We start from the raw sequence: 14,603 nt of genomic DNA, 5'->3' as shown, positions 1-14,603 counted from the left end.
TTCTAGTGCTGACCAGTTATGTACTTTAACCACCGCAGGCTTAAAATCAGAATCATAGAATGATACAGCACAGAAGAAGGCCATTCGGCCCATTGTGCCTGTGCGGGCTCTTTGAAAGAACTATCCAATTAGTCTCACTCTCCTGCCCTTTCCCCATAGCCCTGCAAATTTTTTCCCCTTCAAGTCTTCATACAAAGGGGCAAAAGAATGTGCATCACTGCCTCAGAAGGCCAGAGTTACAGAATCGATCGGGGTGTACGGATAGACACATATTTAGAAAGTAGGGCAATTAAGGGGCGTGGAGAAAAGGCAGGCAGTGGGTGAAAGGGATGGCATCATTTCTGTAACATGGCTCTCTGCTATGATAAACCCAATAGTACAAATTCAACATGGCTGGAGGATTTGAATTCTCTCAGACTACTCTTTTCTTCGAGGGTAGGTGCTGTCATTGTGTTGATTTGTTGAGAACTAGGAAAAGAACCATTTTCACAAAATAGCATGCCTTTCAGTACTTCCATCTAAAATTTGTTTTCTTCACAAGATGGATTTTCCTTTCCACAAAGGAATGCAAAATTAAAACATAGGGGGATAAATCCGATAGGGCCTATTATTGCGAGCAGGTAGTGTGATCTACTATTAACCCACGCCCAATAGCCCCTGCGCAGGCAGGCTGAGAACTTCGTCCTGCCTCAGTACTTATCTGCAAGCTGCGTACAAATCCAGGCCTTGCCGACGATTCAATGCAATTCACACTTTCCACCAGCAGGGGGAGCCCCACTCTCTTAAAGGGAGGATGTCTTTTAAAATCTCTTAAAGGTAGCTGGTACCTGTTATTTGCTAAAAATAACAGTCTGCTGTCTGCACAGAGTCTGATCAGAGATCATACATCACACACATAAAACACAGATGCCGGTCCCGACCCTATATTTACACACTAATGAGTTATGTTAAAACATTAAATAAAAGTTGTGCACTACTAAATCCCACATCCTCCAATCTGCATGCCAGACCTCACCAATCTGCCGATCTGAGTTTGTACCAGGCCTACGAGAGTATGTGCACCAAGGCTCTCTGAGGATGCACTAGAGGCCTTGGTGCAAGAGGTAGACAGAAGGAGGGGCATCCTATATCCCCGGAGTGGGTGGGGGTGGGGGGTGGGGGGCACAAGAGGCCCTCCAGACATATGCCCAAAAGGCAGTGGGAGACAGTAGAGGACGAAGTCAATGCCAGGCGCATAGCATCACGGACATAGATGCAGTGCAGGAAGAAGTTCAATGCTTTGACGTGAGTGGTCAAGGTGAGTGAGGTCAACTGTCAAGTGGCATCTCCTACCAATTGCACCATGAACTACACCCCCCATCACCCACATACCAACAAACTCTTTCCATTAATACTCAACTCTTCCAATCAGATGCTTCCACTCACCCTTACACATTAGCACTGTTGCAAGCCGCCCACCCACAACTCACAGGCAGCTATTCAACCATGAAAGGCACATCACCCAGACACATGTCCCGCTTTCTTGGAGGAGAAGGAGGTGCATATCAGGAGGCAGCAAGTGGCCGTGGCATTTAGCCCCTTGAGCCTGTTCTGCCATTCAATGAGATCATGGCGGACCTGTGACCTAACTCCATATACCCACCTTAGCCCCATATCCCTTAATACCTTGGTTCACAGAAATCTATCAATCTCAGATTTAGAATTCACGATTGAGCTAGCATCAACTGCCATTTGCAGAAGAGCGTTCCAAACTTCTCCCACCCTTTGTGTGTAGAAGTGTTTCCCAAATTCACTCCTGCACGTCCTGCCTGTAAATGTTAGGCTATGTCCCCGTGTCGTAGTATTCAAGTATAGGAGACCTCCAAAAACAGTTACAAATGTCTCGGCAGCCACAAGCAATAATCCAGCCACTAACCTGTAAATCCTGCGTGGTCCCTTTAAATAGCGCTGGCGGGGGGTCCACCAGGCACTATAAGACACATTCAGATGGTCGGGGTTAAGACTGTGCATTGAGTTGAATGTTGAGTGCCAAAATGGTGTCTATCACTTTAAATCAGCGTTGCACCCTGATTGTATCCATTTTCTCCTTTACATGCAGCCAGCGTTTGGCATTTGCGCATGCGCTAACTCCTATACCAAGATGGCATCCGGCGCACGTCAGGTTGGAAACGTGTGTGCACAGCCAATGCACCTCGAGAGGCTGCATAGCGCTGAAACAATGGGCGCTACACGGCCCAATTTAGCGCCCAAAATCTTTAAATGAAAAGCATCTAGTATTGGAAATGTTACTGGAGAAGGTATATCCTCCCTTGCAGAAAATAATTTTAAAAACACACCTTCTAAAAGGCCAGATGATGTCCACACAGTTTGCTAATCTTTATTAGAGATGACCTTTTGCTTTCCCCAATGACTTAGCAAATTTACCTTGTGAGTAACTGAGTCATACAGATCAGGAAGGTCCCAGGGTTGATCCTCTATCTACGTTGAACTAGCTAATCTCAGCCAGACTGGTGGTATGATTGCTGCATTTGACTCAAGTGCCCCTGCGTTAAAGAGGGCCAAATCAGCCGGGGTTCCCGCTCCTGATCACTAGAAGAACACATGCATGGATGCTGTCTGTGTACAGGTTTGGGCTCAAGTAGTTTGTGAATACTCATTGTGAAGACTCACATATGAATAATAGATACTTAGGTAAAGTACCAAAGGATGACCAGAACCTTGGGTCCCCAGGTGGGAGTCAATGCCTTCAGGAGACGAGGGAAAGGGAGAAAATTGATGATAAAAATGAAAGAGGCGTTCTTTGAAAATCCAATATTACAACCCGGTCTTAAATTTTATTGCTGAAGATCAGCAATCTTTTAGCTCTTTCCCTGCACAAATCAATGAGTAAATCTTAATTGTTTCTTTCACATAGCATTTTGATAATATTTTAATGCAAGTATCAAATTGGGAGGATACTGAGAGGTGTAGAGGAACAAAGGGAACTTGGCGTGCATGTCCGCAGATCCCTGAAGGTAGCAGGTCAGGTAGATAAGGTGTATAGAATTTCCAGGCATGGTGCAAAATAATGTGACATGCTATTTCTGGTAGTTGCCTATTATTGAGTGCTAAATTGGCAAGCTGCTGTGAGAAGTGGTAATGTCACATTCGTGCATTGCTTTGTTAAGGCTGAGATAGAACACACTGCAGTCAATGAAAAAGAAAATCGGGCAGGATGTGAAACGGGCTGTCAATTTGCTACCACCAGTTTTGGGCTAGTGCTGAAAACCAGTTTCACTCGTCCACTATACATTATTTGCAATGAAATCAAAAATCCATTCTTTAAAGAACGTTTACGATTTTGTTATGTGTAAAGCAACGAAGGAATCGTCCCCATTGTTAGTGTAGAAAAGAGGGAGCTTTTCTCTGTTCCGAATCTGTGCCTGACTGAAGATAAAAGGAAGAATTGCTGGAATTACGCACCAATTTAAACTGATGAACTACCCCATTCTCTCTTTCAGATACTATCTCCTGTGTATCTTCAACATTTTCTGCTTTTGTTTCAGAATACCAGCATTTGCAGTTTTTCTTTACACCTGTAAGAGTATTTGATGCTGATTATATAGTGGAAAAATGTTCCATTCCCCAGCATCAATATCCCTCAGCTTAATAAGTACAAAACAGCCCATAAAAGATTATAGAGAAAATGTACTTTGAGGACAGTTAATAACGGATTGGCGGTCTGTATATTTAATTAATCCTTTTTCTACTGCAGCATGGCAAAGTCCTTCAATGAAAACTTTATTGCAGTTGGCATATTGTCTGGTGATGCAGCCAAGCTCCTATGTTCATGGGACTTCAACATAACTAATGAAAAAACAATAGAATTGAAAAGAAGGGGCCTAAGCACAGACTTAAAGGTATGTGGTGTCTTACACACAGCTGTATACCAATTATTAATTCCCATCAGTTTACCTGATGTAATAATAACTTCCTTACGATGTCGTAATTGGGTTTAACCTATTAGGAATGTGTTTTATTGTATTTTTAAAAAATATATGAAATTTGATCCCATTTTTATAAAAAATCTATAGTTCATCCTCACAATTTTTTTTAAAAACTTGAACGATATTTATTGACTCTACTGTGGCATTTTCAATTTGGATGCTAATAATGTATCCCCTATAAACTTAATAGTTTAACAGACCCTAGAGAAAGAGAATATAAGCAGGATAAATTCAAGTGCTACACAATTATATGCATACCAAATTCAGCCCACCAATTATTTTGGACTGGTCCAAAAGACACTCCTGAATTTGAGAAGTCCCGGTCAACCAGTTCAGTTGGGCCTGTCAGGCTGGTTTGCCTAAAAGTTTCTTCTATTTCAGTAGTGCTATACACAATGGATAAGTAATTATTTCTGGAATGATCTCCCTATGGCAAAATTGTCCACTGCAAACCAGAAAGACAGCATAAAAAAGATAAAAGACCAAGGAAGACAGAGAGAAAAAGGGAAGCAAAGCACATTGTCCCATGAAGATTTAGCCCAGAAGTTCCCAATCTTTGCCATGCCACTGGAGGAGCTCCCAAGTGAAAGCTAGTCATTTGTCTATGGAATTGGGGGGAAACCAACAGGCAAGCCACCAAGCATCACTTTCATTTACTATCTGAATAGAATGCATCATATGTTCTGTCCTCAGTAAGTAAAGGCTGACATTGTACGCCACTGCTGTAGAGAAATATTTATTCTTCAAGATTTGTCAACATGGAAGAATTAGTAGTCTGATGATTTTGTGGCAGTGTGCTTAAATGAGGAGGTCCAGGGTCAAACCAAACGTGGATCAAGAGATTCTGCAATATATTCATCCAATCCTTTGAGCTCTCTTCACTAAATATTTATGGACGAATGTCAAGGAAATAGTGCATGCAAATGGAGCACAATTTTTTATCCTGAAATTAAATTCATTTTTGTGTAAGTATGATGGCATTTCAAAGCACATGAAGCTTCCAGATCATATTTACAGTTAAAAGACTGAATTGTTCATATTTACAGGAAATACTATCAGAAAAAATGCACTACCAGCGGCAACTATCAAGAAAGCAGAGAATCATGCGATGTTTAATTCATCTGATGGGTTGGATTGTTTCGTTAGGAACAACACTTGGCTGCTGTTTTGGAATTCATATCTATTCTAGCACCAATTTTAAGGTATGGTATTTACAAATTGCATTTGTTGATCTACTGTATGGAGGATAGTACATTTCTGTATATTTCAACATTCAAAGTAACCTGATTGCCTAAGAGGCCACATATCGGGTAGCACAAAGTTAATCCAGTGCCAAAGCTGTCAGAAGAGTGTGTTTTAGCATCTAAAAAATAAAAACATTCAATAATCATATATAAAAAAAATCAGCATGAATGATTACAGCAGTAACCTAATCTTAGCCAATAAATAAACTGCACAAACTTATGGGTTATAAGGTCATTTAAACCATGAGATTGGACTAATAACTTGTACACAGATACTGTCAGTATCCTCTATGTATGAATATTGGACTCCAAATTTCCTTTGGGGGTTCTGCTAGATGGGTCACAACCAGCAGAAGTCCAGCGAAACCCACTGGAAAATGGCCTGGTTGCACTGGATCCCCCGAGCAGCTTTGTAAGGGGCAGACTACCGCCCACCGCTTGTAAGGCAAATGACGTCGGGGTGCCCTGGTGGCAGAGCTGTGGATGGTGATCCCCTTACACCAGGAGTTCCTTCTTCCCTGACTCAGTAGATCCTGGCATAGGACTAAAGGCTGGTAGGCCAAATGAGATGAGGTGTACTGGTCAAAAGTGGGCCCCATCGAGGCAAGGTGAGCCTGGATCCTGGAAGTACGGACAATTTTTTAAAAATCAGGATCGGCCCCCTTACACAGGAGACCAAGGGAACACTCCATTTAGTCCATTGGGATGCCTGAGCAACCCTCTTCCATTAGCAGCCAGGTGCCAGATTTTCATGGGGCCAGTGGGCGCATGTGCCTGCCAGCCCCATGCAGATTAGATGCCTTCTTGCTGGCCCTGCAAACTCTGGCGAGGCAGGCACATGGGGAGTGAAGACCAAATATAGTCTTCAGTGAAGTGGCAGGCACAATCCCCACATAACTGCCAGGTTTACAACCCACGGATTTTCATGGCTGTGGTCTTTTGTTATGAACGAAAAAAATTCCCACCTATTTTCTTTCCCTTACCTCACCTCACATCCAAACTATCTTCTCCAATCAGCAATTATAGAACACGGTGATTGCCTTGGCAACGGGCAGTTGCAGGGGCAGTCTGTAAACACCATGTATTGTTCTATATGTATAAATGCGTAGGCTTCAAGGAGCTCCTGAACATTTACCTGAGGAAGGAGGAAGTCTCCGAAAGCTTGTGAATTTAAAATAAAATTGCTGGACTATAACTTGGTGTTGTAAAATTGTTTACAATTATAGAATGGTCAAGCTCCTGGACATCTCCATAATGGTCAATACCTTTCTTCAATAAATTCACCAGAACATAAATACTTAACTGATGTGGGGAAGGATCCTGCTCCACATGTGTTTTCTCCACTTCCCCTTAATAATCCACCCAGGACAAGCAAAACTTACCCCCGAAAGGGAGCCCAATAGTCAAGACCATGATACAAATACTGGTCTCCCAAACATGAGTCTCATAATGCACTATCGCAGTTACTTGGACTGCTTCAAAGGCTATAAAATTAACTGAGTAAATATTGCTTTAGGGTTAGAGGCAGCTCACTTCAATTTACTTGGGCACCAAAGAGGGTAAAGCATCCAAGGATACATTTTTGCAATGAAAAAGTAGGATCAAATAAAACATGAGTAATATAATAAGAAACCTGTAAAAAAAAATGTTAGCTGGTGGTGCCCACTAATGTCCACTTTTCAGGGCTACACATAATGTATTAAAATAATCTCTGCTAGCATTAATTTTCCCGATGGAAACAGCCCAGAATTATTTGTTAGACTGATAAGTTTATTGAGCTCATTTTTCAATAAATGAAGAAATATTGTTGTTACTGTTAATCAGAACTTAATGCAAACTAATCATGAATGATTATTATAATTTGACCCTTTATTTTCAGAAGTCCTGCAAAGCCATTTTATACATGTTTATATCAATATAACTGATGGAGCAGTGCATATTTTATCTTATCTCTATGCATTAAAAATCTTACATCTGCAAGCATTCTATTAAAAATTCCTATGACAACATTAATAGTGGAAACTACCCATGTAAACTTGTCACACTGTAATTACACCATCCCACCAATGATGACACAACGTCTCAGTTTTATACCCCCTACTACGGAGAAACTCCTAGGGGTAGAAATTAGTTAATGCCTGACTGCAGCGAAATGGGCAGTTTACCTGCAGCGTGGGCCCAAAAAGGTCAGCCCAGGGATCTCCTGAAATTGGTCCCCGGGTTTCACCTTAATAATCATAGTGAGCTGCCTGCGCTGCCTTAACTCCATTTTGCTCCGTTCCAATTTGGGCCGACTGCCTCGTCGGCAACAGCCATCAGTTAAGTCCTGGGAGGGGAGGAGACCGGGAGGGGGGGCTAGCGCGGGTTGGCAGCAACTCTCAGGAATGCTGTGGAGCAGGTAAAGGTAAATGTAAGTTTAAAAAGATTGATGTACCTTTTTGATGAAGGCCTCCATTGGTCCCTGTAAAGACCGCTGGTTAGGCCGCATTACGGTCCAAAAAAATGAACGGACCCAGTCTGCTCAGTGCCAACGAATTTAATGGAAAAGTCCCTAAGCAGGTATTAGGCCACTTATTAACATATTCAGGGGGCCTAACACCTATTTTAGGTGGCCACCGGGGACACCTGAATATGGGATCGAACATATTGCAGGCACCCATTTCCCCCCAAATTGGTGCTTTTTGCCCCCGTTCCCACCTGGAAAATAAGTGCAACAAGGAACAATTTCTCCCCCCGCCCCCCTCTCCACACTCATACTCTACTTCCCTGCTTAGCAAATTTCTTAAGTTTTGCTATTTAACTATATTATTTTTAGTTTTCACTATTTATAATCAAATATATGAAAATAAGGGCAGAATGTATGAATGTAAAATGGGAAATGAATGTGCGCCTTGGTCCAATTATCCCACACCCATTAACCCACTTCACTGAAGACTATATTTGGTCTTCACTCCCCATGTGCAGCACCATGGGATATTGACTCATATTTATTAAAAGTCTTACATTGCATGTACTTCCTGTTGTGTAACACTTCCTATAGCTATCACACTTTGCCATCATACTTTCGCAGTCATGTGTTTGATTGATGCAAACCAAAACGGCAGCAAATCAGAACTGAAGAGGTAGGAAAGTACAAATCAAAAGTGTGGATAGTGGCTAGAAAACTACCAATGGGAAACTACTAAGGACTCATAAATAACCAATTGGTGGAGCCTACCAATAAAAGAAAGAAAACAAACCAATCAAATCACTCAAAACACTTACTAACAAAAATCAGATCATTTTTTTCCTAAGGAGGGAGATTCTTCTCTTCAGGGCAGACTTCCACCCAGCCCCAGAACCAAACCATTTTCCTGAGTTGGTGCTCGTTAATTATGCACAGTGGGCACCCATCGGGATTTCAGCCGTCAGGAAGGTGCCCGTCAGTGGGAAAGGGGGAAACACCAGCAGTGCTACAACAGGGTGCACCTGAACAAGGGACCTTAAAGGGGCAGAAGCATCCCAAAGATCAGAAACCAAGATCCACTGAAGGTCTTGGGGAAAACCAAGGCCTTCAACAGGTAAGCCAGTGGGCACAGAATGGAGGGAGAGAAGGCTATGCCAGGGTCCTCTCCCTCCATGGAATGACCTCAGGTCAGTTACCACTGCTTCCCAGGGCCACCTGCAACCTTCTCCATGGTGGCCCCAGAAGAAAGTGGTAACACGGACAGAAAGAAGGAAAATCCGCTGGAATCCAGGACCTGCCCCGCCACCATTTGCATGTGGCAGGCAGGGATGGAGCAGGCAGCAGCAGTCCAAGTCGGGATGGGTGGAGGGATCTCAATCAGGGTAGTCGGCTAGGCTGTACCACACCATCTCCCCCCGCCCAGCCCAAAATAAGATTTGCAATATAAAAAAGACAATGTAGGTTGCATATCCACCCCATCCACCACCTTAAATGTTCACTCCTTCCACCACTGTTACACCGTGGCTGCAGTGTGTACCATCTACAAAATGCACTGCAGCAACTCGCCAAGGCTTCTTCGACAGTACCTCCCAAACCCGTGACCTCTACCATCTAGAAGGACAAGGGCAGCAGGCTCATGGGAACACCACCATCTGAACGTTCCCCTCCAAGTCACACACCATCCTGACTTGGAAATATATCGCTATTCCTTCATCGTCGCTGGGTCTAAATCCTGGAACTCTCTACCTAACAGCACTGTGGGAGAATCTTCACCACTCGGACTGCAACGGTTCAAGAAGGCGGCTCACCACCACCTTCTCAAGGCCAATTAGGGATGGGCAATAAATGCCGGCCTCGCCAGCAATGCCCACATCCCATGAACGAATAATTTTTAAAAATTTACAATAACACAATTAAACTTAACTATAATTGCCTGCATTAACATTTTTACTCAAGGCATCAGCCTCACTCAGAAGCTGTGACTCTGAAGGCCGATCTTGCAGCCTGAGCACAAGCAGTTTTCCAGATTGGTTCAGTAGCATGAAATCAGACCAACTGAAAAAATGTTTCTGTTCAGTCTCTAACAGTATCTGCCTGTTTGCTCTTCAGAATAATTTCAAGACAAGGTAAAGGACAAATTTCAAAAGCTTCATTCAGATAAAGTTTATATTGAGTGTTTTTTGAAAAAAAGGAGGGGGTAATTCTGACTCTGGGTAATAGTGTAAAATGGGCAATATCGAATCAGCCGCCCGTTATACATCTCTCCTGATTTTCATTTCTGTTGAAGTCAATAGAAATGAAAATCGGGAGATGCGTAACAGGCAGATGAATCGATATCATCTGTTTGCATAAAGACAAGATTACCCCCAGAGAAGTCTGTGTCTGTGTGAGAGAGAGAAGGAGAGAAAGAGAAGCAGAAACAGAAGCCGATGTGACAGACTCCACTGATTACACACCTGTAGCAGTTTTTGTTTATATTCAAATTATAACAATCTAGTATTTTTCTTGGTGGAAAAGTCAAATTCTGTCTCTGTGTATGAAAGTATTTCACTGGAATTTCAATGGAGGAACAACACATTCCCTCTCTTCCACTCCAAGTTCCACATTCTCACTAGTGTTCAGTGTCTCACCTGGTGAAAACCCTCACCAGCTACATTCTCCCAAATGAGTGTCTCTCTGCTGGTAAGATGCCATGATGCAGTTGGTGAAGAAGTGGCAGCAGCTGAGACTGGTTCTGGCAGCAAGTTCCCCAGTGGTAGTACCTGGATGGTCATCATCATGACCGGCCTTTTCCTGCAAGGCACTCTGTTGGAGGATGTTTTTTTTATGATTAAATGTTCCATCTATTCCTCAAAATCATTGAGGTCAAGCATTCATAGGTTTGTTAAGCATACAGTGCATTCAATAGTACTTAGGCATACACTTAAAAAATAGGACTTACAACCACACTTGATGGTTGGGGACTCAAACACGTTACAGTTCTGAGCTCAGTATTCAGGTTGACCAAACCCTTATGAATCCTAACCCTTCTTGCAAACTGCCACTTTTTATACATTTCTCTTATACCAACTACGTGACAATTTGCACGTTTATACATTGCATAGCTACATCAAAATGTATCTATAATTATGTATTATTTAACATTGATTTGATTATGTTCTGTCCTTGCAAATACAGATCTGTGATACGGTGATTGGAGAATATAACTTTAACCTTCAAAACATCTCTGTTTATAACTCCCTTAAATTGACTGCAGGAAACACAGTCCATAACTTTCTCAGGCAGGTGCTTATCTTAAGTAAGGGTCCAAGGCCTCCCTTCTAATTAATGGAATCTTTCTCTCTCATACAAAGGGAGCTTTTCAGCCTGTCCTGTGTCTGTGCAGTTGATGTTAGTAACCCTTTCTTAGCCATTTAACTCTCATTAACTACTCATTAAGCAGGTGGTTACTTCATCTTAGAACCTATTACTGTTGCAAGGATCAGTCTCCATTCAAAATTATAGTGGTCACTACCTTAGAATTGTTAGATACTTGAAATTATTCTAAGATACCTCTATTTAAGAATCATACTTCCCTACTAGGCTAAACTAAAGCTAACATTACTACAATATTAAGAAAAATCAATAGCAGTATTACAGTAGGGAACATAGGAGCAGAAGTAAGCCATTCAGCCCCTCGAGCCACTTTCAATTAAATCATGGCTGATCTGTACCTCAACTCTATTTACCCACCTTTGATCCCTATCCCTTGATTCCCTTATCTAATAAAAATCTGTCCATCCCAATCTTGAAAATTTTAATTGACCCAGTATCCACAGCCTTTTGGGGAAGAGAATTGCAGATTTCCACTACCCTTTGTGTGAAAAAGTGCTTCCTGATTTCACTCCTGAATGGCCTAGCTCTAATTTTAAGATTGTGCTGCCTTGTTCTTGAGTCTCCCAGCAGAGAAAATAGCTTCTCTGCATCTATTCTATCGAATCCTTTTACCATTTTGAACACCTCAATTAAATCATCCCTCAACCTTCTAAACTCAAGGGAATACAAGCCAAGTTTATGCAGCCTCCTAATATAACCTCTTATGCCCATATCTATCCAGTCGTAGCCGGAGAATCACCTGCAATGGCTTCTCTTCCCGCTCCTGCACCTTTACCTCTGGAGTTCCCCAAAGATCCATCCTTGGCCCCCTTCTATTTCTCATCTACATGCTGCCCCTCGGTGACATCATCCGAAAACACGATGGTTCCACATGTATGCTGATGACACCACCTCCCTCGACCCCTGCACTGTCTCTGATTTGTCACACTGCTTCTTCGACATCCAGTACTGGATGAGCAAATATTCCCCACTACAAACTCCATTCCCTAGTCACTGTCTATCCCTCTCCCTGGCCACTGTCTGAGGCTGAACCAGACCGTTCGCAGCCTTGGCGTCCTATTTGACCCTGAGATGAGCTTCCAAACTCATATCCGCTCCATCACCAAGACCGCCTACTTCCTCCTCCGTAGCATTTTCATCCATGCTTCAGCTTATCTGCTGTTGAAACTTTCATCCATGCCTCTGTTACCTTTAGACTTGACTATTCCAATGCTCTCCTGGCCGGCCTTCCATCTTCCACCCTCTGTAAACTTGAGCTCATCCAAAACTCTGCTGCCCGTATCCTAACTCACACCAAGTCCCATTCACCCATCACCCCTGTGCTCGTTGACCTACGTTGGTTCCTGGTCCAGGAACACCTTGATTTTAAAATTCTCATCCTTGTTTTCAAATCCCTCCATGGCCTCGTCCCTCTCTATCTCTGTAACCTCCTCCAGCCCAACAGCCCTCCGAGATCTCTGTGCTTCTCCAATTCTTGCCTCTTGTGTAGCTCCGATTTGAATTGCTCCACCATTGGCGGCCGTGCCTTCAGCTGCCCAGGCCCTAAGCTCTGGAATTGCCTCCCTAAACCTCTCCACCTCTCTACATCTCCCTACTCCTTTAAAACGCTCCTTAAAACCTAGCTCTTTGACCAAGCCTGTCATAATATCTCCTTATGTGGCTCAGTGTCAAATTTTGTTTGATAATCAATCCTGTGAAGCACCTTGGGACATTTTACTATGTTAAAGGCGCTATATAAATGCAAGTTGTTGTTGTTGGTATCATTCTGGTGAATCTGTGTTGCACTCCCTCCAAGACCAATACATCCTTCAGAGGTGTGGTGCCCAAAACTAAACACAGTACTCCAGATGGGGTCTGACCAAGGCTCTGTACAACTGAAGCATCACTTCCTCCCCTTTGTATTCCACCTCCTTGAGATAAAGGCCGACATTCCATCAGCCTGTTTCATTACTTTTTGTAGCTGTGCACTAGCTTTTAGTGATTTGTGTTCCTGGACACCCAAATCCCTTTGCTCTTCCACAGTTAAAAAAATATTCCAATTTGTCCAAAGTAGATGACCTCACACTTCCCCACATTGAACTCCATCTGCCACAATTTTGCCCGTTCACTTTATTTATCTCTCTTTGTAACCTCCTGCTCCCATCTACACAACTTAATGTGCCTCTTAATTTAATGTTATCTGCAAACTTGTTTTTTTATTCGTTCATGGGATGTGGGCGTCGCTAGCGAAGCCAGCATTTATTGCCCATCCCTAATTGCCCTTGAGAAGGTGGTGGTGAGCCACCTTCTTGAACCGCTGCAGTCCGTGTGGTGACAGTTCTCCCACAGTGCTGTTAGGTAGGGAGTTCTAGGATTTTGACCCAGCGATGATGAAGGAACGGCGATATATTTCCAAGTCGGGATGGTGTGTGACTTGGAGGGGAACGTGCAGGTGGTGTTGTTCCCATGTGCCTGCTGCCCTTGTCCTTCTAGGTGGTAGAGGTCGCGGGTTTGGGAGCTGCTGTCGAAGAAGTCTTGGCGAGTTGCTGCAGTGCATCCTGTAGATGGTACACATTGCAGCCACGGTTCGCCAATGGTGAAGGGAATGAATGTTTAGGGTGGTGGATGGGGTGCCAATCAAGTGGGCTGCTTTGTCCTGGATGTTGTCGAGCTTCTTGAGTGTTGTTGGAGTTGCGCTCATCCAGGCAAGTGGAGAGTATTCCATCACACTCCTGACTTGTGCCTTGTAGATGGTGGAAAGGCTTTGGGGAGTGAGGAGGTGAGTCATTCGCCGCAGAATCCCCAGCCTCTGACCTGCTCTTGTAGCCAGAGTATTTATATGGCTGGTCCAGTTAAGTTTCTGGTCGATGGTGACCCCAAGGATGTTGATGGTGGGGGATTCAGCGATGGTAATGCCATTGAATGTCAAGGGAAGGTGGTTAGACTCTCTCTTGTTGGAGATAGTCTTGGGTATGCAACTCTCTATTCCTTCATCCAAGTCATTGGTATATATGGTGAAAAATTGAGGCCCCATTACAGATCCCTAGAGAACACCCCATGTCACATTCCACCAATCAGCATACATTCCCTTCATCTCTACTCTCTGTCTCCCACCTCCCAACCAATTGCTAAACAGTGTTTCAAGGTTACCTCCAATTCCATGCTTCAAGTCAGTCAGATTAACCTTTTCTTACAATCCCTATGATATAAAACACAGAAGAGCTTGATTAGCTTTGCACAAAATTGCTTTCTCCCATGAAGAAATAGCGGCTAAATGTAAGGGCATTGCATGAAGCTCAGACGACGTATAATTAGCATTTCCACTTTCTACCAAACTTCTATTGGCTTCTCACCTTCAATCTCATCCTGCCGCACAGGTTGTTCTATGTGCCTTCCCACAATTTGCAGCACCTGCCCTTCATGTGCATTCAAGGTTTTCAGCACTGCTGCTCCTTCCCCGGCTATATTTCTGGTGGGTAAGCCATCTTTTCCTTTAAAGGAAAGAAGGCAATGTTAAGGGCATATGAGTTGCAAGGACACTTTGCCCCCATATGAGTGCCTGTATCTCATGAC

The 14,603-nt window shown here is 43.3% G+C and overlaps 1 protein-coding gene across 2 annotated transcripts in view; it reads left to right on the top strand.

The window, feature by feature from the left end:
* Nucleotides 1-14,603, top strand: part of tmc5 (transmembrane channel like 5) — a 209,215-nt gene that overhangs the window by 130,594 nt on the left and 64,018 nt on the right. For both annotated transcript variants that reach the window (XM_068003205.1, XM_068003206.1), the window contains exons 10-11: nt 3,755-3,899; nt 5,033-5,188. In XM_068003205.1, the coding sequence (XP_067859306.1) occupies nt 3,755-3,899; nt 5,033-5,188 (301 nt within the window). The remainder of the gene's footprint in view (nt 1-3,754; nt 3,900-5,032; nt 5,189-14,603) is intronic.

The sequence above is a fragment of the Heptranchias perlo genome, chromosome 22 (genome assembly GCF_035084215.1).
Source record: "Heptranchias perlo isolate sHepPer1 chromosome 22, sHepPer1.hap1, whole genome shotgun sequence".
NCBI lineage: Eukaryota > Metazoa > Chordata > Chondrichthyes > Hexanchiformes > Hexanchidae > Heptranchias > Heptranchias perlo.
The sequence above is the reverse complement of the archived record's forward strand: the minus strand, read 5'-3'. Positions and strand labels throughout refer to the sequence as shown.